Consider the following 26,553-nt stretch of genomic DNA (forward strand, 5'->3'; position numbering starts at 1 on the left):
TCCTTAATCACCATGTACGATGATTATATTATTCAGTATCCTAGAAACTCACATCCATTTGCAGAATATAAGGAACTTTATCTTCATGGTCTGGCTAGGTGTATTTTCTTTTGTCCTTTGTTGGCTATCCTGAACATACTGCTTGTTGGTATATTAAGCATTATTTTTAACTTCCAGCAATCAGAAAGTTGATTTTCATAAGGAACTTGGCCTTTTTGGGGGAAGAAAACAATGGTTTTATAAATCGATTCATATATATCCAACGCCTCTGTAACAATCAATAGAAATCGTCTTTAAGCCGTTATACATCAGGAGTAATCATGATCAGAACTTGAGACAATGATTGACAGGTCTAGTTAAAACAACATACAATAAATCAAGGATTCTAGTGACTTATTAGTCAATAGCCTTATTATTAGACTTGATGCAATATCATGAAGGAAATACAATTAATGGAAACAGATAGTGCATGTGCAATATTTAAATTTGCTAAAATCATTAATTACCAATTACTATGAAGTAGTGCAAGTAAGGTAGGCAAGGGTCATTACTCTTGCAAGGAGTCACAATCCCTCAATTCAAAGAAGAAAGTATAAGAAGAGGGGGACATAGTACTTTGGGGAGAGGAAGGATTATAATAAATTATGGCAATCAAAATAAGATGGAAAACCATAAACTTAGACATTAATAATCAATGTTGGGATCAATAAGACCAATAGATAAATATATCAAGGTAGTAACCATGCAAAAGAGAGATGAATATGAATTTGAGCATCACGATTAATACATGGAAAATGATAAGGTAAAGGAAGCCAATCAAGATTACACTGAGAGTTCAACTAAATTCATATAGAAACACAAGCAATTAAGTCTGAAGAGAAGTTCAATTACTAAGCAATAAATTATATTTGATTTTTTTATTGAAAAGGATGCTTCTTTTGAGAAGAAACCATCTGTAATGAAAATACATCTCTTTCATTGCTTCTATTATGAAAATACATCTCTTTCATATAGAAATAAAAAACATATGAAAGCATAAGGAAAGAAAGAAAGGGATGTAGGGAGTGAGATAGATATATTGTTTATTTACAAATAGAGTTAGGATAAAAGGACCATCATACAAACATAGAAGAGAACGGAATTAACAAGAATACAAGTTCTCAATTCTTATGTATAAAATCTATATTTGTTATGGATCTGTGTCTGGACACAAAAGTGATATTTCCCATTCCAAAGGAACATTCAAATCGAAAAACATAATTTTAAGATATCTGGGTTAAATTCCATTTGGGGACATTACACTGAAATTAGGTTTCCTCACGAATCTTTTCAAGTTATCTCAACACAAGTGCGTTGGAGGCAAAACAGGCCTTGACAACCTATTTCAAAATCAAAATAATAAAACATTGAAATGTAGACTAAAGGAAAACATATTTATTATTTAACTTACCTTTAACAACTCCATTATCGAGAATTGTCTAAATATACCATGTGACCTATGGTGGTTGGTGATGAACATTTAGATCTCAACATCAGTTTATGCCTATTTAATCCATTCAAGTTTATTGCCAATTTTTTGCAGCATTAGGTTGAGTGATTGACAACACAAGGTATTTAGAAAATATGTGAATCACACTCTCCAGCCAATAACTCAATAGCCGTACATTTTCTGACGTTGTCAATTAGATTTTGAACAACACTTCAAGGGCCACTTCTTAATAGCTTGGCAAAGAATGTTAGCAACGAACTATCCTTCACCTCACTTTCATAGCCCACCTCTCTAAAAAACATTGGAGCTTTGGACACTGGAATAACATTGATCAACTGGCAATTTCTTACATCTTCCCACTCGACAACCTTGTTTTGACCCACAAATCACTGATGGGCTTCAAACATTCCTTTATATGTTTAACCTCTTTGTTCAATAAAGTAGCACACACTGTATAATCCAGGCCCTCGGATGCCTTTGGAGCCTCATTGATTGATATCACCATTTTTTGCTAATAAGGTCAGTGAACAACATTAAATGCCAATCCATTAGTATAGATACATCTAGTTATGTCATGCTACACAATCTCTCTGCACTCTTGATATGTCTTTTCCAACATTCCCTTTGCTCTCTTATGGGTCACAGATTATTTTTGACGTAGATACATGAATGTAGGTTTGATATTGGAAGGTGATGGAGAGACATTTGATCTTTTCTTAGTCTTTAGTAAAGGATGAGAACCTGTAGTTATTTTCTATGTTGGTTGTCTGCTTTTGCTCACTTTTAAATAAATGCCAATACTTTTTTTTGTGCATGAGGGCTCATAGCTTGCCTGGACAAAATTTGATGTCTTGATGAGGGATAAAGAAAAAATGTGCTTTCACTTGATTATATAAGCTGTTATATTGTGCTTCTTGAACAGAACAATTCCGAGTGGAGCCTCTTCCACTTGGAAATTATATAATTTCCACATATTTCCATTGGGAAGAGTGTGGGTCTTCTTTTGAAATCTCATGCACTCTCTTTCATCTTGATGATGGATCATGGGGTCTGGTCTGAAACATTGATGCTAAAAACACTTGCACAGTCAAAACCAGAAGCTGATGTTTTGAAGAGGTTGCGTTTGTTTTAAAATGGAATTGGCTCCTAGAGCTGGAAGCATTTCCCATTTTCGTTACCTAACACAAGTCATTCTATAAACAACATGGACTGGGCCAAATCCATGAACCAAAATTGAAAAAAAAAACAAAACTAGAGAGTTTATTTAAATGTTTTTATAAAAAACTGTATGTAAAAATTAGGATAAAAAATACAAAAAACAACAGAATTCTACCTCATTTATTGAAATCTTCCTCTAGAATGTCTTTGAGAACAAATCAACACTTGAAAATGTGTACAAATAGCACAAGAACCAGTTTTGAGAATGTAATGATCAATCTTGAACTCTTTGTGCAATGGCAAGCAAAAAAGAAAGTCCAGCAATGGAGCAAAATGTTTTTGTTTCCATTATATTGAGCATGAATGAAATATGTTTTAACTTTTGTTATTTTCAATTGTCAAACTAAGGTTGGAGGGTCGGAATTGCTTTTTCGGAATTTTTTAAAAATAAGTTAAAAAATGACAAATTTTCATCGGTTTCAGCCATTTCTTGGCTAAAATTCTTGCCAGGTTTGTCCAGGTTCAGCAGGACCGAATGCATAGTATGTGGGTCAGACCTTGCCAAACCTCATAGGAGATCAGTGCTGAACCCAGACCCAATTTGAACTTCGCAGGGGCCTGGGGTTCTCCAGGAGGGACCCAGTAACTTAGCATATAGAGGAAGCATTTGCAGCTGGCTGTTTGATATATTTTTATATGCAACTTGGGGTACAATTGTAGAAGGAGGGATGAAGGGTGGGGTGATTAAGCACAAGGGAGAACAAAGGAAATTTAATGTGGTTGCTGATTGGTATGTTGATCATTGAAAGGTCTAGATCAGCCATTTGAGGATTTAAATATTGAAATTTCATTGATAATAATTTAGATGCTGTAATTGTAGTATATTATAATATTATTTAATAATCTACCGTACACACCCACGTTTGTATTATAATGTTTAAGTAAAGGTTGTGTTTTAGATCATTGTCAACCCAGAAGCCAATTTGGTGTACGAGGCACCCTTGTGGAAGTCTAGGGAATTTCTTTCCATGTCAATGATTTATATCTAAAAGTTGTATACCACTCGTTCTCTGCCACTTATTTGTGGGGCAAAAAAAAAAAAGAGTTCTCTGCAGGCATTGGAGATAAATCGGCAACTTTTTGGGAAAATATCGGGAACTTTAAAGATGACTTAACTTTAATTAGAAATGCATTTTTTTTGAAAAATTCAAGAAGCAGATGCATCTAATGAGTCAGAAAAGGAATAACCAAACCAAACAAGCTGATCTAGATATATATAACTGCAATATATAGCAAAATTGCATCCTTGTGTGGAATGTCGATGGTTGGCAGCTATATTTAGAGATTCTGAACTCAAAAGCAAACTAAAAATAGTAAATTGTCTTTATAAAAAAGATAAGCAAATACAAATGTTAAGTACAATATGAAACTAATCTACATATTCCTCTTCTCCTTCCCACTAAAAAGAAAAAGAATTTTAGAATACTTATTTGTGAATCTGGATTTGCTTGAAAAATCTCTTTGAATCTGCTTCAAATCCACTTGCGATTGATCTATGTGACTGCCATAGACTATTTCTCTCCACTAGAACCCTTCTCTACTCCGAACACTCAAAATTGCAAAATAAACAATTAGGCAAGTTGCTGGGTGTACTAGTTTTAATGGTGCCGCCTGTGAGAAGTAGTTAAGCTATCGTGAGAAGTGGGCAACTTATCGGCGAGAATTTAAGGTCTTCTCGGCTTGAATTTATCAAGAGAAGACCATAAGTTATCTCGTTTTGCTAAACATCTTGCGAGAAACTGAGATGTCTACCACTTCTCGGAGAGATTTTAATCTATGAATTTAATACATATTGCAGTCTTATGGCAAAGCTCAGGAGTAACTTGAGCATTGCCAATCCACATGTATAGAATTTTTTCTATGGATGTTGTGTTATACCTTGGACTCCTTGAGTTTTTTCATAGTATCATTTCCATTATTGACACTATTTTTATTAACTTGATTATTTCTCACTACATATAATGACATTTAAAGCGTGAGAGACATTACAATAAATCAAAATACAAATAAAGGCCGTACTCATTACGCTGTTTTTTGCTTCCGTGTGGACAGCTATTGCCCATACATAATGATGTCAATGCAGTTAGTAGAAAGAATTGATTGCCAAAATCATTCTGGTATTGAGCTTGATTCATGAGAAGTTTACGTTTTTCTGTGTATCATTGCTTGTTTAGTAGTTTTCTGCACTTCTTTTGTTTTCTTCTTGTTTTATATTAAGTATAACATGGAAAAATGCTGCTGAGAGAAATGTTGTATTAATGTACCTTTTTGCAGTGACCAGGAACTGACACCAGTGAATCGTGTAGTAGTGTGCAACATTCATGTACTTTTTAACCCCAAGAGAGGTGAAGTCAAATTAGGACAGGTATTTCTTCATTTGATGTTTGGTCATGTGGTAGTGGTATAGTTAATATTTTTCAATGTGAATCTATTAACAAGCTTTTGGTAATAAATTGTTTGATCTTCTGTAATATTCAGTGCAATTCCCTACAGCAATACTGGTAAACTCCATAACATTCTGACCTTGGAACTTAGCAAATGTTGTGTAATTATGGGAGCAATTATACCAAACAGTTCACAGACCTCTGGAGTGACTCCAGAATTTGCTCTACTGTTCAACTTATCCGAAAATCTGTAAAACTATGGTATAATAATGTTAAAGGCATTGCATCAATTAGTTCCCAGTAGTTATTAGCTGCTTTGATACCTCTGTAATGAACTGTTCATGATCTTTGATTTAATTACTGTGCCAAGTGTGATTTTACTGCAGTAGGAATTTCGTCAAACAAATCATAAATGTTCTGGAAAGCTACTGTCTCAGTATTAAATGAAACACTCTCATGCAAGCACAAGTTCACATTAAATATTTGGCAACTGTATGGTGTTCTTCAGACCTTCTAAACAGTAAGTATAGTCTCAAACCCACCAAAATCGAATACTGAAAAATACATTAATAATTCAGATTATGCAACACTAACCTCGACACTGAACTGTTATTATTTCTTTCATGAGAACTACGATGCCCTAGCAACGTCTTTGCAATAAGAATGGAATAGCACAAAGTTTCCAAGTTAATTAAAAGCAATAACAGACCCAGAAATGGAGGTATCCGTTCTCAGAATTTCATGACGCCATCAACTGTTCTTCCAACTTGAGCTACTCCAACCGGTCACAACTGGAAAGGACACCCAGCAGCTTACTATCAGAACACGACTTGCTCTTCTAATGACCAGCTACGGAAATAATGAGGGCGAATGTATCTGGTCCTATTCCCGCCTGGAACAACAACAAGAAGTCTGTGCGCTCACAACATCGTCCTCTGCAATGGCCATGAATTAGGGTCCCAATTCTGCCTGCCCTCTTCGACCAACACTCCAAACCAGTATGCTACCGCTGCCTACGGATGGAAATCCACCCGCCAAGAAGAATCCGCACAGAAAGCCAGTCGGCCCTTAGAAGATCCGTCTGCACTGTTTAGGAAAAGTCGCTTAACATCATGGACAGCAGCTACACAAATTATTTCTTCCAAAATGTATCAACAAGGTAATGCCCCGACAAGATGAAGTACCAGATACGCTGCCTGTGATTAACTGATTCCAGTTTCCTCAACCCAGTATTACTGACCTCTCTCTGAAGAACAACTCTATTTATCTGGTAGAACTAGAAAATCTCAAAGCAATAACAAGACTTACTTTCCACCTGTACTAGTGCACACCAATTGCCGAAATCTGCCCAAAACATCAGCTGCAAGGTTTAGAAGAAGCATGGGGTATCGTCCAGCTTCGAAGTGTTTCAGACTTGAGGGTTTTCGTCCTCAATGTCTTATGCCAGTCACATTAAAGCAACCAGGATTCAGAATATTTTGTTCATAATTTTTTCTTGTGTATAATCCCAATGCAAGCACGTGCATATATAGCCTCAGAATGAGGGAAAGTACAAAGTACAAAGAATGTGGGATTAAACGATATTTTCGTCTTGTAGTCACTTAAAGCTATTATAAAGTAAATAACTTTAAAAACATTAAAGTGACTTAGCTCTGCTTTATTTAATAAAGTTTTGGAATAAATTAAATTAAATTCCTCATTTTGACTGGAAAACATCCTGTGGAAAATTTGATATTAATCTATCCAGATGTGGAGATAGATTAATTCTGTCATCCGGAACTAACATCGAGAAGGGGACATGACAGTCCTCCCTTCTCGGGATTGCTTGCCCTCAAGCAATCGCAACGCTGGGTGCTGCAATATGTACTCGCCCTCCCAAGTGGCATCCTCATAAGGTAAGTCTCTCCATCTGATCAGATATTCCCTGACAGCCCTATTGCGCAACTTCCTCTCCCTGGTTTCAATCACCTCCTCTGGTACCAAAACCAGTTTACCCTCCTCATCAATTGGGGGTAAACTCTCTGAAGTCTCAATCTGCTGGCCAACTGCCTTCTTGAGGCACGAGACATGAACGACATTGTGTATCCAGCTGTCACTGGGTAACTGCAGCTCATACGCGACCTCCCCTATCCTCCTGGTGATACAATAAGGTCCATAAAATCTAGGCTTAAGTTTCTCGGCCCTGCTTTTCTTCAAGGAGCTCTGTCTGTAAGGCTGTAGCCGAAGAAAAACTCTATCTCCAACCTCAAAACTCCGCTCTGTGCAATGTCGGTTAGCGTACAACTTCTGCTGATTCTGTGCCTACTGAATATTATCCCTGAGAGTTCTAAGGATATCCTGTTGCTCCTCAATCCAATCTTTAGCTAATGGCGCTCTACTCTCTGAGAAAGCCAAATCAATAAAAGAGAGAGGCTCATAGCCGTAGAGTGCACGGAAAGGAGTCTTCCGAATAGACATATGATAGGTGGAGTTATAACAGTACTCCCCCAAGTACAGCCACTTGACCCACGCTCTCTGCTGACTTGCAATTTAGTTCCTCAAGTAACCTTCCACCCACTTATTCACTATCTCAGTCTGGCCATTAGTCTGTGGATGATAACTTGTGCTAGGAGTCAATTCTGTACCAGTCAATCTGAAAATCTCCTGCCAAAAAGTACTGAGAAATCTACTGCCTTTGTCGCTCACAATGGTTTTAGGTAATCCATGGAGTCTAAAAATCTCTCGGAAAAATAATTCAGCTACCTGGGAAGCTGACCAATTTGCAGATATCGCAAAGAAATGCGCGTACTTGGTCAACCTGTCCACCACTACAAGGATGCAATCTCTGCCTTGGACCCTCGGCAACGCGGTGATGAAATCCATAGAAATGCTCTCCCATCTTTGAGCTGGAATGGGGAGGGGCTGAAGTAATCCTGTTGGAAAAACCTGTTCAGACTTGTTCTGCTGACAAGTTTGGCACTCTCTAATATGTTGTATCACATCGTCCTTAAGCCCCTTCCAAGAGAATCTCTCTCTAATCTACTTGTAAGTTTTGAGAAACCCAGGTTGCCCTGCTGTCGGTGCATCATGTGTGGCATGCATAATTTCTTCCTTAAGTTTAGAATTGGGTACTAGGTAAATTCTATCTTTATAGTATATAATATCATTCAGTACCTTGTACCGTTCATCCTGAAGTATGCCATCCAAAATTTGACATTCGTGTGCATTTTTGGAATACTCCACTAGTAGCTGTGATCTCCAATCTGCCGAAATTTCATAAGTGATGTAACAATCCAGTACTGGGGGTCTACGAGATAGAGCATCTAGAACAACATTATTTTTTCCCTTGACATATTCAATGTGAAAATCATATGCTTGTATCTTGCTGACCCATTTCTGTTGTCTTTCATTTAGTTCCTTCTGTTCTAGGAAGTAACGTAAGCTATTATGATCAGTTTTAACTGTAAATTTACTTCCTACCAAGTATTGCCTAAATTTTGCTAATGCATGCATTATGGCCAGCATCTCCTTATTATATGTGGAATATAATACCTCGCTACCCCGCAGTTTTTTGCTCTCAAAAGCAATAGGGTGATGGTCTTGCATCAAAATAACCACTATTCCACTTCCTGATGCATCACATTCTAGAACAAAGGGCATAGAGAAATCAGGAAGCGCTAGCATTGGGCGTGAGCTCATCACCTGTTTCAGCTTATCAAATGCTAACATGGTGTGCTCTATCCAAGAAAAAGCCCCTTTCTGTGTCAAATTGGTGAGGGGTGTAGCTACTTGTGAAAAACCCTTGGCAAACCGCCAATAATAGGAACATAGACCAAGGAAACCCGGCAACTCTGAAACATCCTTTGGTGGTGGCCAATCCAAAATTGCCCTAATCTTTTCTTGGTGCACCTTAACTCCCTCAGCTCCAATCACATGACCCAAGTAAAGAATCTTTGTCAATCCAAATTCACACTTAGATTCTTTTGCGAATAGAAAGTTCTCCGCTAATATACTAAGGACCTCATCCAGATGGTGTAAATGTTCCTCTCAAGTTTTGCTGTAAATTAATATGTCATCAAAGAATACCAAAAACACTTCCTTAATTGTTTTTTAAAAATTTGGTTCATGCAAGACTGGAAAGTGGCTGGTGCGTTAGTGAGCCCAAATGGCATCACCAAGAACTCATAATGTCCATAATGGCATCTGAAGGCTGTCTTATGCACATCTTCTTTCTGGATCCATATCTGATGGTACCTTGAGTGAAGATCTATCTTAGAGAAGTAAACTGCCCCATGAAGCTCATCCAACAACTCATCAATGCAGGGAATCGGGTACCTATTCTTGAAAGTCCTCTTGTTCAATGCGCGGTAATCTATGCACATTCGAAGGGTGCCATCCTTCTTAACCAACACTACCGAGGATGCAAAGGGACTTGAGCTGGGTCTAATATGCCCCATATCCAAAAGCTCCTTTATCCTCTTCTCTATTTCCTCCTTGTAATACCTATGATGACAATAAGGTGTAGTAATAACAGGTTTAGCTCCCTCCTCAAGCTCAATAATATGCTCAAATCCCCTATCTGGAGGAATCCCAGGAGGAATATCCTCAAACACTCTCCTGTGCTTATCTAGAATTGATTGTATGTCACAGTGATAACGCTGTCCTATACCCTGTGTCTCCTTGGACAAGATGAAGCATTGCGTAGCCCACTCTATATCCTCGTGTCTCAAAATAGCCTCCATCCTGTGAGCTGAAATCACCCTGGGACTACTATCAGATATGGCTCTGAGGATCACCAATCTATCATCCTGTAAAAACTCCAGCTGCATAGTCTCATGATCAAATGTATACCGATGGAGAGTATTCAACCATTGTCTTTCCAAATTAGCATTCAATCCATCTAGATCCACCACATAAAAATCAGCCTCTAAAAGATAACCATCAAACTGAATCTGGAGTCCGGCTACCTTCTCTGTGCACCTCAAATTTTCTCCACCTACTACCTTAACATCAAACCCGAGTATGGCCACTGTCTGTAATCCCCTCCTAGATACCATTTGTGTACTGATAAAAATTATGTGAGGCTCTTGTGTCTAAAAGGAAAATAATACGTTGGCCACTAACAACCCCTTTCACCTTGAAAGGATGACATGCTGGATCACTCAAAAGGGTAGCTAAAGTAGGAGGCTGCTTCGTAGGGGTTTGTTTCTTCTTATCTTTACCGGGCTGCCCCTCAACTTCCTTCTCCTCCTCGCTGTCCCCACTGTTTTCCTCTTCCTGTGGCTCTTCCACCTCTTGCTCCTCCTTAGAATGGACCTCAACGTAGTGGATTTTTCCTTTACCCAAGCATCTGTGATCAGGATTCCAAGGCTCCCTGCAAGTAAAACATAACTTCTTTCTCCTCAATTCATTGCGTGTCTCAAAATCCAATCTGGGGGTGTTTGTCTTTTGCTATTTTTTATTCCCCTTAAAAGAACTGGATCCCTTATAGGACTTCTTAGGAGGTTGGGACAAAGAGGTAGGTGTGTCCAAATTGTGAGCAATCTTAATGGTGTCATCCAAGGTGTTTGGTTTTAGGACCTTGACCAAGCCTCTAAATCTGTCTTGTAATCCTTTAGTGAATAACATCACCTTGCGTTGCTCGGACATATCCGGTACCATCACTGATATCCGCTGAAACTCATCTATGTAGTGATCCAAAGTCCTGCCTTGCTGTAACTGGGCCAAATCCCGGTAATAAACCTCGATATCTTTCCTGTCAAAATGGGTAATCAGCTTTGAGCTGAAAACCTCGTATGAGGTGATGAGTCCGTGATCCTGGGTAACAAGTCCATGGTGCCACCAATCATAGGCTGCCCCCTCAAGATGCATAGTGGCAAATCTAATAGCTTCTGTTTCCGTCATGGGCTTGAGTGTTAGGTAGGTGTCCAATTTATGAATCCATGCCCTGGTTGTAGGTTTATTGCTGCCATCAAAAGTGGGAAGTGTTAATTTGTTCATAGCATGTTTAAGATCCTTGTTCTGCATCTTGGGCCTCCTATTATGTTGAGGTCTCTCAGTTTCCCTCTTTTGGTTCATATATTGATTAAAAGTCAAATTTTGTTTAATTGGATCTGGAAGTACATCCCACTCATCATATATAGTTATAATATTATCAGGTAACAAGGCTGGAGTTGCGGGTTGAGCAACTTCTTCTTCAGCATTATTTTTCCACAAAAATAGCATCAAAGGTCTATCTGTATTCCGAGTAGGAGTTCTTGCTGTACGGGGTGCTCTTGCTATGCTACCAACCCCACTATGGTGGCTGGGCGCTCTCCTATTTACAGGAGCTAACTGCTGCATGGCACCTGTGAGCTGCTGTAATGCTGCAGCAATGTTATTTTGCCCTTCTCTAATGGCAACGTCTATACAGCCACGAAAATGCACTTCCTTACGAAGGAGAGGACTTAGTCAATTTTTTTAAAAGTTAGAAAAAGCAATGTAAAGGAAGTGCATTTTCATGGCTGTATAGCCACGGGCTTCTCTAATGGCCCGCATGGTCTCCATTACTTCCCTGTCTATTGCTTCGTCATTTCGTGCCATTGGAGAAACTAGTGCTTGTTCCTGAACCTGTTCAAATCTAGTAGTTTGCTCAACGTGTACTTTTGGCCCAAAGCTTATATCCTCATCCACTGAATAACTATCTTGCACCACAAGATGTTCTGAAGATTCTGTCTTTTCCGGCTGAAGATGATGGAATGTATACTGCCTTTTACTCATTCATGAACCTGCAAAAATAGTTTTCCCCACAAGCTGGCAGGGTATGTGGCTCTGATACCACTGTAATATTCAGCACAATTCCCTACAGCAATACTGGTAAACTCTATAACGTTCCGACCGTGGAACTTAGCAAATGTTGTTGTGTAGTTGTGGGAGTAATTATACCAAACAGTTCACAGACCTCTGTAGTGACTCCAGAATTTGCTATACTGTTCAACTTATTCGAAAATCTGTAAAACTATGGTACAATAATGTTAAAGGCATTGCATCAATTAGTTCCCAGTAGTTATTAGCTGCTTTGATACCTCTGTAATGAACTGTTCATGATCTTTGATTTAATTACTGTGCCAAGTGTGATTTTACTGCAGTAGGAATTTCGTCAAATAAAATCATAAATGTTCTGGAAAGCTACTGTCTCAGTATTAAATGAAACACTCTCATGCAAGCACAAGTTCACATTAAATATTTGACAACTGTATGGTGTTCTTCAGACCTTCTAAACAGTAAGTATAGTCTCAGACCCACCAAAATCGAATACTGAAAAATACATTAATAATTCAGATTATGCAACACTAACCTCGACACTGAGCTGATATTATTTCTTTCATGAGAACTACGATGCCCTAGCAACGTCTTTGCAATAAGAATGGAATAGCACAAAGTTTCCAAGTTAATTAAAAGCAATAACAGACCTGGAAATGGAGGTATCCAGATTCCATTCTCAGAATTTCATGACACCATCAACTGTTCTTCCAACTCAAGCTACTCCAACTGGTCACAATTGGAAGGACACCCAGTAGCTTACTATTAGAACACGACTTGCTCTTCTAAGTACCAGCTACGGAAATAATGAGGGCGAACGTATTTGGTCCTATTCCCGCCTGGAACAACAACAACAAGTCTGTGCGCTCACAACGTCGTCCTCTGCAATGGCCATGGATTAGGGTCCCAACTCTGCCTGCCTTCTTCGACCAACACTCCAAACCAGTATGCTACCGCTGCCTATGGATGGAAATCCACCCGCCAAGAAGAATCCGCACAGAAAGCCAGTCGGCCCTTAGAAGCTCCGTCTGCACTGTTTAGGAAAAGTCGCCTAACATCATGGACAGCAGCCACACAAATTATTTCTTCCAAAACGTATCAACAAGCCACACAAATTATTTCTTCCAAAACGTATCAACAAGGTAATGCCCGGACAAGATAAATTACCAGATACGCTGCATGTGATTAACTGATTCCAGTTTCCTCAACCCAGTATTACTGACCTCTCTCTGAAGAACAACTCTATTTATCTGGTAGAACTAGAAAATCTCAAAGCAATAACAAGACTTACTTTCCACCTGTACTAGTGCACACCAATTGCCGAATTCTGCCCAAAACATCAGCTGCAAGGTTTAGAAGAAGCATGGGGTATCGTCCAGCTTCCAAGTGTTTCAGACTTGAGGGGTTTCATCCTCAATGTCTTATGCCAGGCACATTAAAGCAACCAGGATTCAGAATTTTTTGTTCATAATTTTTTCTTGTGTATAATCCCAATGCAAGCACGTGTGTATATAGTCTCAGAATGAGGAAAAGTACAAAGTACAAAGAATGTCGGATTAAACGACATTTTTGTCCTGTAGTCACTTAAAGCTATTATAAAGTAAATAATTTTAAAAACATTAAAGTGACTTAGCTCTGCTTCATTTAATAAAGTTCTGGAATAAATTAAATTAAATTCCTCATTGTGACTGGAAGACATCCTACGGAAAATTTGATATTAAGCTATCCGGATGTGGAGATAGATTAATTCTGTCACCCGGAACTAACATCGAGAAGGGGACATGACATCTTCTTGCATGTTGAAACCATTATATTGTGTCAATTGACTAAGCTTGTCAGTGTGATGCTATTCAAATGTTTGGATATCAGAGGGTGACTTGACGATGTTTAAGGCTGCATGATTCTACAAGTTTGGACATACACTATTCTATGATATTACAGGTTTTGTTTGGGTCATATTCTTTAAATTTGGTGTAAGCAGAGTTGCTGGATACTTCAACTCCGCTGTGCAGATATGTGCATTAGTGTAGTGGATGCCAGATACAGATACAATGCGCCCAGTTATGACACATTTAGCATATCAATTTGTATCCATATATCAGCCCATATTTGAGCCATATTCCATGTATCCAGACTCCTGGACATGCATGTATCAAATACCAGATACAAATATGATACTGCTGGACATGACACTTATACTCTACTCGAACATATCCATGTAAGAGCTTCTGTTTGGGTTGTATCTGATATGTCTGGATATGGTATCGCAGTGTCTGGTGCTGTATCCAGTTTGGGGTTATTGAACAACTTAAAAAAATTAATTTATAAATAAGATTGAATCGTTCAAAATTCAAATACATGTATTAACCTAAAGTAAACATTTGAAAATAAAATATGTTATATATCTTAGGGTGATGAGGATTCGTTGGGTAGTGCATTGAATGTTAGGAAAAGGAAACGTTATATATTTTTATTTAGTTTTAATTTTTATCCTATGTCAAAAGGAGTCGTTTAAGCTTTCGAGGCAAGGGGATATAGGGATAGGTTTTTGGGATGACAATGAGATATCCTTTGTGTGCAATACCAATTGAATTATGTAATGAAGAGGCACAAACTAGAATAAGAATTGCTGTGATTTCAAGGCGATTTGCAATTTAAGAAAAGATGCTAATGAAGAGACATTGAACATGCCTGTTAGTGGTAACCTATACTATCAATTTGTAAGCTATAAGAAGGTCTTATTTGCCCTTTATTGGATCTGCTAATAGAGCATTAGCCTTATTGGCATTAACTGGTTGCATAAAGCTGAAATCAGAGACAGCACCATTGCTGCAAATGCAAATCAACTGCATCAGAAACAGAACCATTATGATGGTTGCAAGAATATTTATTCATATCAGAGACAGAAACATATCACTTGCAGCAATATTATCATAAATACACATAGCATATATCTAAAGATTGAAATCAGATATAGAAACTCTATCGCTATATGCGATATCAGAACATTTGTGAGTACATAAAGACCAATCAGAAATAGCAACTCATCATTATAGGTGATAGGAAGAAAATATAGCTATCTCTCCATTGTCAAATCAGAGAAGGCTAATATCATTTAGCATTGAACATCAAGATCAACTTGTATGATCGATATCAGTCATATGTAATGGCACCCCCAAAATCTGCTTACAAGTATTCACAACTATATGGTAATTTTATCAAACACTTAGCTTGCAGTCTCCATTATATGCTACAACCCTTATGACTCTAAAAGGTTGTCTGTATCGTGTTGTGTTTGGCATATAACATAAATATAGGAATTGTAAAAGCATAACATATATTGCAGAAATAACCAGCACACAATATCTATATTGATTTTCCAAAATTTAATAACAAGTTCAAAGCTAACTCACTGAATACTCCAGCAATAAATCGGAATAAACATTGTTTACATCAAATAGTTGAGAGTGTGGCCTTTGCATTGACCTACTGCAAACAATATGCAACTGCCACTATAACTCGCTACAGTAACTTGGCTGCTACAGTAATGTAACTGCTATAGTGACGGCTGCTAGAGTGATGTGCTACTACAGTGACGCGCTGCTATAGTGATGCAGCTGCTACAGTGATATGGCTACTACAGTGACGCGCTGCTACGGTAACTCAGCGGCTACAGTAACTTGCTACAGGAACTTGGTTGTAGTTGGAAATGCACCCAATCTACCGGATATAAAGCTGATAGTAATGAATTCCAAAGGCCAAACCCCAAGGGAATGATGGCTACAATGTCACACGAGAGGATAGACATCCTCTAATGCCAAGATCAGATCTACAACTCACACACATTTTCTTCTCCAAGGGCCACAAGCTCTCCTTTTTATTTCTACTTCATAGGGTCGACCCACTTTTCACAAGCAATGTGGGATAAAGTGTTCTAAAATAAAATAAAATAACACCTTACGTCTCCCTTGGGCATACCTTTTCCAACACACAACCCAACATGAATAATATTAAAGTAACACCTTATTATTTTCACATTTAATTTAAATGTTCAATAAAATTCAAGCATTAAAATAAAATAGTTATTGGACTCAAAATAATATGAGTGATAGCTTGTTGGAAAGCTCTCATTGAGGAGCATCAAACCCAATTACTAATTCTGACATCGCCAATGCCCTGTTGACTTACTAAAAATAGTAAGATTGCCCAACACCATGTAAATCAACTCCGTTGTGGCCCGAATTGGGAATGACTAGGCCAAAACATCTTAGGATCCCACTGACCTCTTCGTTAGCCTCCGGGACCACGTAGAGATAGGCTAACGGTCACACAATTGGACAATTGCTAACGTGGGGACATCACATCATATCAGATAGCATACAATGACCCCTTTTGGGTATTGCCTAACTTTTTCGCCAGTCAACATTTTATTAAAGTAAGAATTGTAAGACGGTTAGAGATATAATGTTACCAATAAAAATGCCTTTTGAAAAGGTAAATCCCAATTTAGATCTTGCAATCACCATATAGGGAACAAGTGCTTGAATTGGAAATGACTAGGCCAAAACATCTCAGGTTCCCATTGACCTCTTCGTTAGCCTCCGGGACCATGTAGAAATAGGCTAACGGTCACAGAACTGGACAACCGCTAACGTGGGGACATTAAATCATATCAGATATAGCATACAATGTCTCCTTTTGGGTATTGCCTAAGTTTTTCACCAGTCAACATTTTATTAAAGTAAGAATTGTAAGACGGTTAGAGATATAATGTTACCAATAAAAATGCCTTTTAAAAAGGTAAATCCCAATTTAGATCCTGCAATCACCAAATAGGGAACAAGTGCATGTATACAATTGATTATAGTGTTAGTAGCTCATAAGTGAACAAGAGCTCTAAGAGAGCTTGAGTCCCTGCCTTTTGTGAAAAATGGAAAGAAGTAGAAGACTCTATTAAAATTCATTTGGAAATGTGGTCTCAGAGGGAAAATAAATAATATTACATAATGGAAATTTGAAACCATTTTAAACAAGTTTAGTGTCCACTCTTGTGAGAATTTACTTTCTAAAAGCTAAAATTTCTTGACTATTTGGACCAGGCCTGGAATTTGATGGCCACCCCTGCCTATCATATGATTTTTTTATGACGGCTAAATTTTTTTCATGCCTCTCATTCTACGTTTTGATTAAAAAATTGATTGTCAATTTTCATTTTAAATTTATAAGTTCTATAAATTAGAAAATAATAAGATTATTTAGTAATATATGATGAAAGACGGAAGTTTCTAAGTTCATGTATGTTACTTTAAGATATTTTTAAATTTTATGTTTTAAAAAGTAAATTTTAAAATTTATTATATTGTATTTCAGTAAGATTCTAAATTAATATAAATATCTATTCACCAAAATAGAAGCATAACTAAACAGAGAAAAAAAATAGAAACATCTATAATATAAAATAATATATATTTATCATACATATATATTATACATATTATGAAATCACATTTATGTATAATATTAAATATAATACTAAGTTACTTATAACAATATTGATGGTTTAGTAATAAATTTACTTGTCATATTGACGGTTCTCTAAAACAAATTAGTCTAGCAAACCATACGGTCTTACAATATTTTAACCTATCACATACGGTTCAGCCATCAAATTCCAGGCACGATTTGGACCCTGTGTTTTTTAGAAGATTGTTGTAAGGTAGAGACGAGTCTAATGTCCATCTTTTTTATAGATACACATGCAAACAAAAATAAATATACAAATAAAATACGGAATTTAAAAAAAAAAAATTTGTAATAAACATTTATTATTTTTATAAAATTTACAATTTAAAATCAATAAAACATAAAATGTCAAACACAAGATTAAAATGAAAATTTAATATAAAATAGACTTAATAAAATTAAAAAGTAAAAAAGTAAATGAAAAAATTATATATTTAAAAAAAAAAGATCCCAGTCATTATGGAATAATAATAAAATTTAAAAATAAGAATCAATATTAGTTTAATGTCCCATAATAAATCTGTAAAAGTACTCTTGAATCACAGATAACTTTACATGGGTGTAAGGCAAGCAATTTTTAACCACTTATCAATCTATCTACGAATAAAAGTTGTGCCACATGAAATTAAATGAGAATAATTAATTCCAAATTTGATGCATTTACATTTGTGTTACCCTAAAATCATAATTATTTTCCCACTTAAAATCCACTTCAATCGTGCAGGCATTTAAGGTGGCTAGGAACTATTCATTTAATGTAACTGCTCTTTGTCTGTAGTGACTGAGAGCACTCCAATAATTATACACAATTGCGTCACAAATCTACTCTAGAATTCAGTGCATCAGCATTCCTTAAAAAAACTAATCTATGATCCTCAAAAAAATGATCTTAGCTCTGCTTTTCTTGAACTGATAGTATTAGATTTGGGAACTCTATCCATGGAAATATTCCTCAAAGTTTTAAATATTCAAGGACATTTACTAGAAAGAAGTCTGAAATTTGTAACAAATTAATAGTTTCTCAGAAAGAAATTATCTATATATAAATAAAATCTATGGACTCTTATTGCATTTTTGGTTTGTGGCCAGCAGCCCATAGCCGTTGTGCCCCATTTTCTTGATAACCAAAATATTGCCTCTTATATCTGTCCTTTGCATCTGGAGATCAGGATTTGAATTATTCCTCTTTGTTCTCTATTTTAGTTCTTGTGTGCTCATGCAGGGATCAAGAATTTGTGTGACAGGAGTGAGACTGTGACTGGGGAGCAATTTTGTTTCAGGAAGAGCTGTACTAGTAGCAACTATTTTTCCTGATTCTCATTGCAAAGCACATCAGGAGGCTCTCTTCAATATTTTTGTAATTTCCCACTTGAATCTCCTCTAATCTCTCATGTCATGCAATGGAACTGTTCTCCTTAGGAAAATCTCTTAGAATGCAGATTAGTATGTGAAACCACCAACAGATACCATGAGAAGCTTCCATGGCCTGATTTGAAGGGAACAAATTGGGCCTGTGTTTTCCAGAACATTGTAACGATAATAGAAAGTGTTAGAAACTTATAGAGTAGATAATTTTGATTATTTTTTAGAATTTAAGAAGTAATATAACCTGTAGCAAAAATAGAACTGACTAATGACAAAAGTATTTTTTAAAAATAAAACACTTTTAAACTTTAGTGTTTGACAAATTTTTGTCTGAAAAACTAATAAATGTGGAGCAAGTGAAAACATTAGTTCCCTGCCTACAAATAGGCAGGGACGAATAAAAAGATGCAGATCTATATCGGAGTTAGATAACAACATAATCATAATATACTTAGGCATATGGCAAGATAATATTTGTAGCATTTCAACTTTTTTGGGCCATAATCATTGTGAGGACTGAATAAGATGCGATGAGGTGCCTTTTTTGTGTCTTCGCTAGGCCCAAGGGTGGATACTCTATCCCCCTTGGCCATGAACTTCATCCTCTAGAACTATTTAGAAGCGGCTTAGGGTTCAGACTAGTCCTATTGCCTATTGTTGTCCGACAAACTGGGTAGTTAGATTGTTACTGGTATGGACACGGTTGTGTCGTTTCATGATCACCATATCTGATATTATAATTGTGGCTTTCACTTATGTATTTGGCATCATTGTATGGAATATTACTGTTATGTGCAAAAGCATTTGATTAATGAATAGTATTTTACTTTTATAAGTTATATATGTTTCTTTCCTATTCACCTATGGGCTGAATATTTGGCTTGGCAGTTCGAATCTAGAGTAGCAGCGAATGGAAGACTGAGGATAACTGTGAATGATCCTACCAGACAACCAGAAAATGAATGAGGACGAAGAAACAGAAATCTTGGATGGTGAGCAGGAGGCGACCCAGGACTTCCACATCCTGTACTGCATAAGCCTCGAAAGCTTTGTACGGAGATAAGCCGTGGAGAATGAGGTTACAACAAACAATGTGTGGGATGCTATGCATGCAAGCCCAACCAAGAACAGATTCTTAGACCAACTTCCTCGTCTAATTGCACAAGCATACTTGGGACAGAAGAGATGTAGGGAAGAAATGGAATGAGAGGAACGCCATCAATAAATCCTCAAGAATTTCTACGAGTAGAGAGACGTACGACGTCACAAAACTGAACCATGAGCTTTTGAGTCTTGGTGTCAGGAGCACTTAGGAGTCTGTAACTGTCGCATGAGTCGACACATGATGTATACAAATTAAATAAATAAAAGAGTGTTCTATTTTGTTTTTTATATAATGGTATATGTCAAATGTCCAATCTCTTAAATAGAAATAGGAATTTGAGGGAGGATTTTGAAGAATTACAATCTGTGGGGGGAGATTTAATCCAAGCCAAACAAAGGCGGTGGCTAAGACTAACTTGCCAAAGAACGGACTATGGGGCAGTTAGAGGAATCACTGAGTGTGGTACAAGGCACGGGGGGCACATTAACCACAAAAGGGTGCCACAGTTTGCCGGAAAGACAAATACGTAGCAACAAGGAGTTGCTCGAAGAAACACAACACAAATTAACTATGCTCGAGGAGACAAGGGAACAGTGTCTACATTCATCTTGTACACCACTATGAGAGGGAACCCATGAAGTAGGAGAAGAGGCGAGGCTAACAGAAGACACTGGGGCATAAGAACATGTTCGAGGGACGTTGCACGGTGGTCAGAGTAACCTGTCGGGACCAACTTCTAATAGGTCTGGGTCACGATCGAGTGATCATCAAAGGACGAGAATCACAATGTGCGAGAAGCAAAAACTCCTGAAGTTCTTAGGTGATGGCAAGGAAGATCCCGTACGACATTGTCGTACATGCGAAACCATATGGACTAACAACTCGGTCACCAACACGGATGAGTGGTTGAACTAGTTTCTAGTTAGGCTATGAGGAGTGGCGGTGGATTGGTTCTTTGACATGGACAAGGCGAAGATCACCATGTGGGATGATCTAAAGAAAGAATTTTAAGCAAAATTTTGACTGCTATGGGACGACAACGAGGTCATCACCGAGATCTACAACTGTAAAGAAGGGAAAAATGAAATCGTACGAGTCTACAATCATAGGCTCAAGGATCTGCTTAGTAGGATGGGTACTCAACTTGCCGATGAACTAAAGAAACGGTGGTTTGTAGGAGGACTCCATGGGGCACTAAGAAGGAAGATGAAGATAGTCCCGCCCACGTCATACACAGATGCCTACGACCGTGCCATGAACTTCAAAGTAAGGGCAAGACGACGAAGAAAAAGAAGAAAAGTAAATCCTCATCCTCCTCTAAGAGCAATAAGTCCTCTGAAGAGGAAAGTAGTGTAGACAGTGATGAGGAACCCAATAATAAAGTACAAGCCATCCAAAAGGACTTGGAACAGATGAGGAAGGAGTTCAAGTCCATCAAGGGAACCACTAGCCATATGGAGGAGGGAGAAATCTAGTGTACTGATTGTAGAGAGAAAGGACACAAAGGGAGCGTGCCCTAAAAAGGCAATGTGTAATATTTGTCAGGTCTTGGGACATTCTACGAAGGAGTGCCCATTCAACATGAAGACAAGGATCCAACAAATATTGTTCACTTTGGAACAACCATCCACCTCTGGCACCGATAATGAGACCCAGGGCAACAATAGTGCAACATCCGGTGGCTACAAAAACAACCGTTGAGGGGGACGGGGCGGAAATGACATCAGGAATCAGAGACAGTATGATTCCAAGGGAAGATTAATAATCCAATGCCGTGCATGTAGTCAATGGGGCCACTTTGCCAGAGATTGCCTGAAGAATGACACAAAAAAATTGTGTGAATGGTGTGGTCTAGGGGACTACGAAGACGCCAATTGCCCAAAACAAGTGAACCTCCTTAGCATTGATGAGGAGAAAATTCTTGTTCTCACCCGAAACCAGGCCAAGCAGGCAACGTATCCTGATCCCCGTACTGAGAAGTAGAGACTGCGAGAGGCACGAGAAGAAATAGAAAGGGCAATGAAGGATACAAAAGATATCAAAGGAACTACTCTTGGACGATCGGAGGGGGAGAACAACTTGGTGAATCAGATGCTACAAATGGAGGTACCCATTAGACTTCAAGTCCTCTTACAAACGGTACCACAATTAAGGACGACTTTAGTGAATTCCTACACAAACCCGTCGGAGATGAAGGAACAACCAACTTGACCAGGAGGGTCGGGCACAAATCCCATGTTGCTGACAGTAAGCAATGATTGTCACCCAACAGTAGTCGAGATGGGAATCCTCGGAACCATCCTAATGGACACCAACGTGGGTGTTGAGTCCGGGGTGAACGTTCTCCCTAAGGAGACATGGAAGAAACTGGGCAAGCCTACCCTGTGCTTGCCCACATTCAACTTGCTTGGTGCCGACTAGCAGGGGATAAAGCCCCTAGGGGCCTTGGTGGTTCGACAGGTAACCATTGGAATGCAACTAGTTGTGCTCGATTTTGTGGTGATTCCCTTGAAGAAAAAGGGATACAATGCCATTCTTGGAAGAGGATGGCTCGTAGTAGTCAAGGTGAAACACAATTGGAAGAAAAATATTCTGTCGATGGAAAGCGGAGGGCGGAAGTTTGCCATTGATCTCCGAACTTAGATGGTAAGTGAAAAAATGGCGTCTTCGTCAGAGTCCGAGTCAGATGGGGAACATCAGATGGATGAGGGAAGAATCCGTATGGATCTGAACGACAAAGGTGTTTTGGAATTAGAGGAATGTTTGGAAGATGAGACCAGTTCAATGAATGAACTTTTTCATTGGCAGACGGAAGACTATGAGCTCTTTCATTCTTACATGCTTGTCATTAAGGAACCTGAAGATGAGGAGCTATTTCTGCTAGAGTTTGGGAAATACACAGAAGGCAACACGGAGATCAATGAGAGTCCTGCTCATTGCTTTGAAGGGAAAGCTTTTAGATACGAAGAGCCGTCAATGGAGGCTACCAATCTTGGCGATGCGAAGAATCCTAGAACCCCATACTCAAGGCGGTAGCATTTAAAATCTTTATGAAGTATAAAGATGTATTTGCTTGGACTTACAAGGATTTAAAAGGGGTCCTGCTAGAGATGTGTGTCCACTACATACCTTTGGTACCCAGAGCCATACTTGCGCAGAAGCGACCGTATGGAATGAATAAGAACTACGCAACACACGTAGATGAGGAAATACAATGAATGCTGGAAGCCAATATAATATTCAAGGTCCAAACAAGTGAGTGGGTGTCACCAATTGTGATATCCATGAAAGACAGGATCCAAATCTGAATATGTGTGGAATTCTACTTCCTAAATGTGGTCATGATAAAAGATCCCTTCCCAATCCCATTCATCGACAAAATTTTGGAAGAAGTGGCAGGACACAAGATGTATTCCTTTATGGATGGATTTTTTGGCTATAATTAGATCTCCATTGCTGAAGAAGATAAATTGAAAACTACCTTTGAGGTGGAGGATGGAGTAAATGCTTACAACCGAATGCCCTTGGGATTGTGTAATGCACCTGCTTCGTTTCAGAGGATTATTTTACACATATTTGAGAAAATGTTAGTAGGCAACTTCCAAGCATTTTTGGATGATTTGTCCATCTTCATTGGACAAGACAACCACTTGAAGGCACTCCAGGAATGTATGGAGAGGTATCGACGGGCAAGGCTGCCATTGAATCCTAAAAAGTGTCGGTTCATGGTTCCTCAAGGCAAACTACTCGGGCACATTGTTTGCAAGTCAAGATTGAAGACCAACCCGAACAAAGTAAGGGTGATCGTGGAAATGGAAGCTTCGACAAAGGTAATTGGAGTCAAGCCTTTTCTTGGGCACATTGGATTCTATAGACGGTTCATAAAGAACTATGCTCAAATTGGTCTTCCCCTGGACAAGTTGACACTAAAGGGAGAATCGTACGTCTAGAGCTTCGAGCACGAGACTGCCTTCATAGAGTTGAAGAATAGATTGCTGGGGGCACCCATCTTGGCATACCCAAACTGGGACAAGGATTTCCACGTCCATGTAGGTGTTTCTAACTTAACCATAGGTGCAATGTTGGCGCAAACTAGTGACATGCCTTGGATCACCCAGTATATTTCACAAGCTGGCTACTTTCAAAGGCCGAGAAGAATTATAGCACTAGTGAAAGGGAGGCCCTCGAGATGGTGTACTTGGTACAAAAATTTCGACATTACCTCTTGGCTACACCATTCACCTTTAACCTGGAACAAACCAATTATCTAAGGCAGGATTAGTTGATGGTTGTTACTACTGTAGGAATTCACCTTCATTATTGTGCGACCTGGGAAGAGTCATGTCATTGTAGACTGACTTTCTTGAATCAGGTCCGAAGAGCCATCAGAGGAGGTCAATGATGATTTTTTGAATGCACAATTGTTTAGGATCACCATTCTTCTAGGATGGTACAAGTTTGTTGGGGAATATCTATCCATGTCTCAATTTCCAAGGGAGATGCCGCCATGCGAATAGTGGAAGCTAGTGTTAAGGAGCCGAACTTTCCAACAGATAAATGGTCTCCTATATAAGATGAGCCTAAGCCAAGTGCGAGGGCGATGTGTGATGGAAGAGGAAGTGGAGTGTTATGAGGGAAGCACATGAAGGTCCGATAGGCGGCCACATGAGACCTGACACAATGACATGGAAGGTCCTGCTTGCACAGGAATGGGTGCTAAGTTGTGATACATGCCAGAGAGCCAACAAACCACTCAAGAGGGACTTCATGCCGTTAAACCCATTCGATGCCCAGGAGTTGTTTGAACGTTGGGGGCTGGACTTCGTGGGTCCGTTGAAGATGAGTAGGGCCCGACGTTGCCGATATGTGGTGGTGACCACTGAGTATTTAACAAAATGGGTAGAGGCATGGGCACTACCTGACAACTCTGCAATAAGTATCACAAAGTTTTTGTATGAGCAGATCACCACACGGTACGATATACCTATCCAGTTGACAAGTGACAGAGGAGGTCACTTTGTGAATCATGTGATTAGATTACTGACAACAAAATTCAATATTTTTCATTCGTTGTCAAGTCCATATTACCCACGAGCCAATGGCCAGGCGGAAGTGACTAACAAAATTCTCATGGCCATCATATATAAATCATGCAAGGTAGAACAAGCAAGCTAGGTGGGAAAATTGCCCTCTGTGTTGTGGGCCTACCGCACAACATTCAAAGTCACAATTGGATAGACGCCGTTCCAGTTAATGTTTGGCTAAGAAGTTGTGGTACTAGCTGAATTTATGGTGCCAAGCCTCCAGATTGCAATTATGAATAGACTCGGAGATATGGAGAGTGGACGTGAATGCCTATATCAAGTGAATAAATTGGATGAACATAGATTAACGGCGCAATAGGCGATGGAAGTGGCATGAACCCGTCGAAAGGCATGGCACGACAAACATTTGAATAGAACAAGGTTCCAGCTAGGCCAATTGGTGCTTCGGTATAATGGTCACAATGAGATGAAACTGGGGAAATTCAAGATCAAATGGCTTGCACTGTATAAAATCAGGGAAGTTGGCGACAATGGTTGTATAAAATTATGGACTTTGAATGGGAGAGAAATCCTCGATGCAATCAATGGATTGAAGCTAAAAATTTATCATGAATGACAAGAAGGTGATGCAAATGATAATACTAGCAGGAAAATCAACTTGGTCAGTAAAAAAAGAAAAAAGAAAAGAAAAGACCAAGCCACGTAGAAGGGTCTTGCGGACACATGGTGGCCATAGACATGTGTCCTGCAGGCAACATTTGTCCTGCAGACAACATGTGCCCCATGATCACTGGGTCCCATTGGCTCTTTTTTGGTTGGACGCAACTAGCTACTGCGGAAGTTGATGGGAAAATAAAACAAGAACTCGTGGAGCACTTTGCAAAGACCATTTGTGGAGAAAGAGAAAACAAGGAGGGGCACCCACGGGGAAGAAGAAAATAGAACGCAAAACATTTTTGCATGGACTCTCGTAGAGCAAGGAAGATTCAAGGGATCTTGTGTTATAATAGAAGCAAAGAGGGTGAGTAAAAGAGAACCAGAAACAAAAGCGTCCGCAGAGAACTAAGGTACACAACTACGAAGCACAAAAAAAAGACTCCCGCGAGAACAAGAACGCCTCAAGGAAAAAAGATACGGGGGACAACAACCGTTAAGGAGAAAGTAAAATGCCCACGAAAAGTGAAAAACCGACAGTTGCAAGGGCACATCATGCGGAGCAGTATAGAAGTCCATGGCAAAGTGAAAGGCATCCCCGAATAATCATCTAGCGTGAAAGGAAAAAGGTCCATCCATCCATAGAGAAGTGAAAGCCCTAACTGTCATCATTACAATAGAGACAAAACACGGTACGGTTAATCAGTTAGTATGCATTCTGCAGGGAAAAGAAGATAGTGGAAGGATCAGTTGAAGGGGAATAATGCCGAGATGGACAATGCAAGCGTGTTTGCCTCAAGAGTCCGTATTGCAAGGCCGACAGCATCGAACAACAAGAAGCTGAAGGTGAAGGCCGATATGTCACATCTCATAGTTTAGTTTGAAGGGCTGAATGGCAGTGAGTGTTGGAGATGGTGGCAAGAAATAGAGGATACAAACTTAATCAAGCAAATTCTGATCCGTGCCCAAGTACATTGGGCAATACAACTC

The 26,553-nt window shown here is 38.8% G+C and overlaps 1 protein-coding gene across 6 annotated transcripts in view; it reads left to right on the plus strand.

Annotated features, from left to right (window-relative positions):
* The window catches only part of LOC149554269 (carbon catabolite repressor protein 4 homolog 6-like), a 270,686-nt gene that overhangs the window by 109,546 nt on the left and 134,587 nt on the right, over window positions 1-26,553 (plus strand). For all 6 annotated transcript variants that reach the window (XR_016353242.1, XR_016353243.1, XR_016353241.1 and 3 more), the window contains one exon: window positions 4,982-5,072. Coding sequence is in view for 3 of the 6 variants with exons in the window: in XM_089789492.1 (XP_089645618.1) it covers window positions 4,982-5,072 (91 nt within the window). In the remaining 3 variants the exon portion in view is untranslated. The remainder of the gene's footprint in view (window positions 1-4,981; window positions 5,073-26,553) is intronic.

This window comes from Cupressus sempervirens, chromosome 6 (assembly GCF_028749045.1).
Source record: "Cupressus sempervirens isolate cs-2001-9-10 chromosome 6, ASM2874904v1, whole genome shotgun sequence".
Classification (NCBI taxonomy): domain Eukaryota; kingdom Viridiplantae; phylum Streptophyta; class Pinopsida; order Cupressales; family Cupressaceae; genus Cupressus; species Cupressus sempervirens.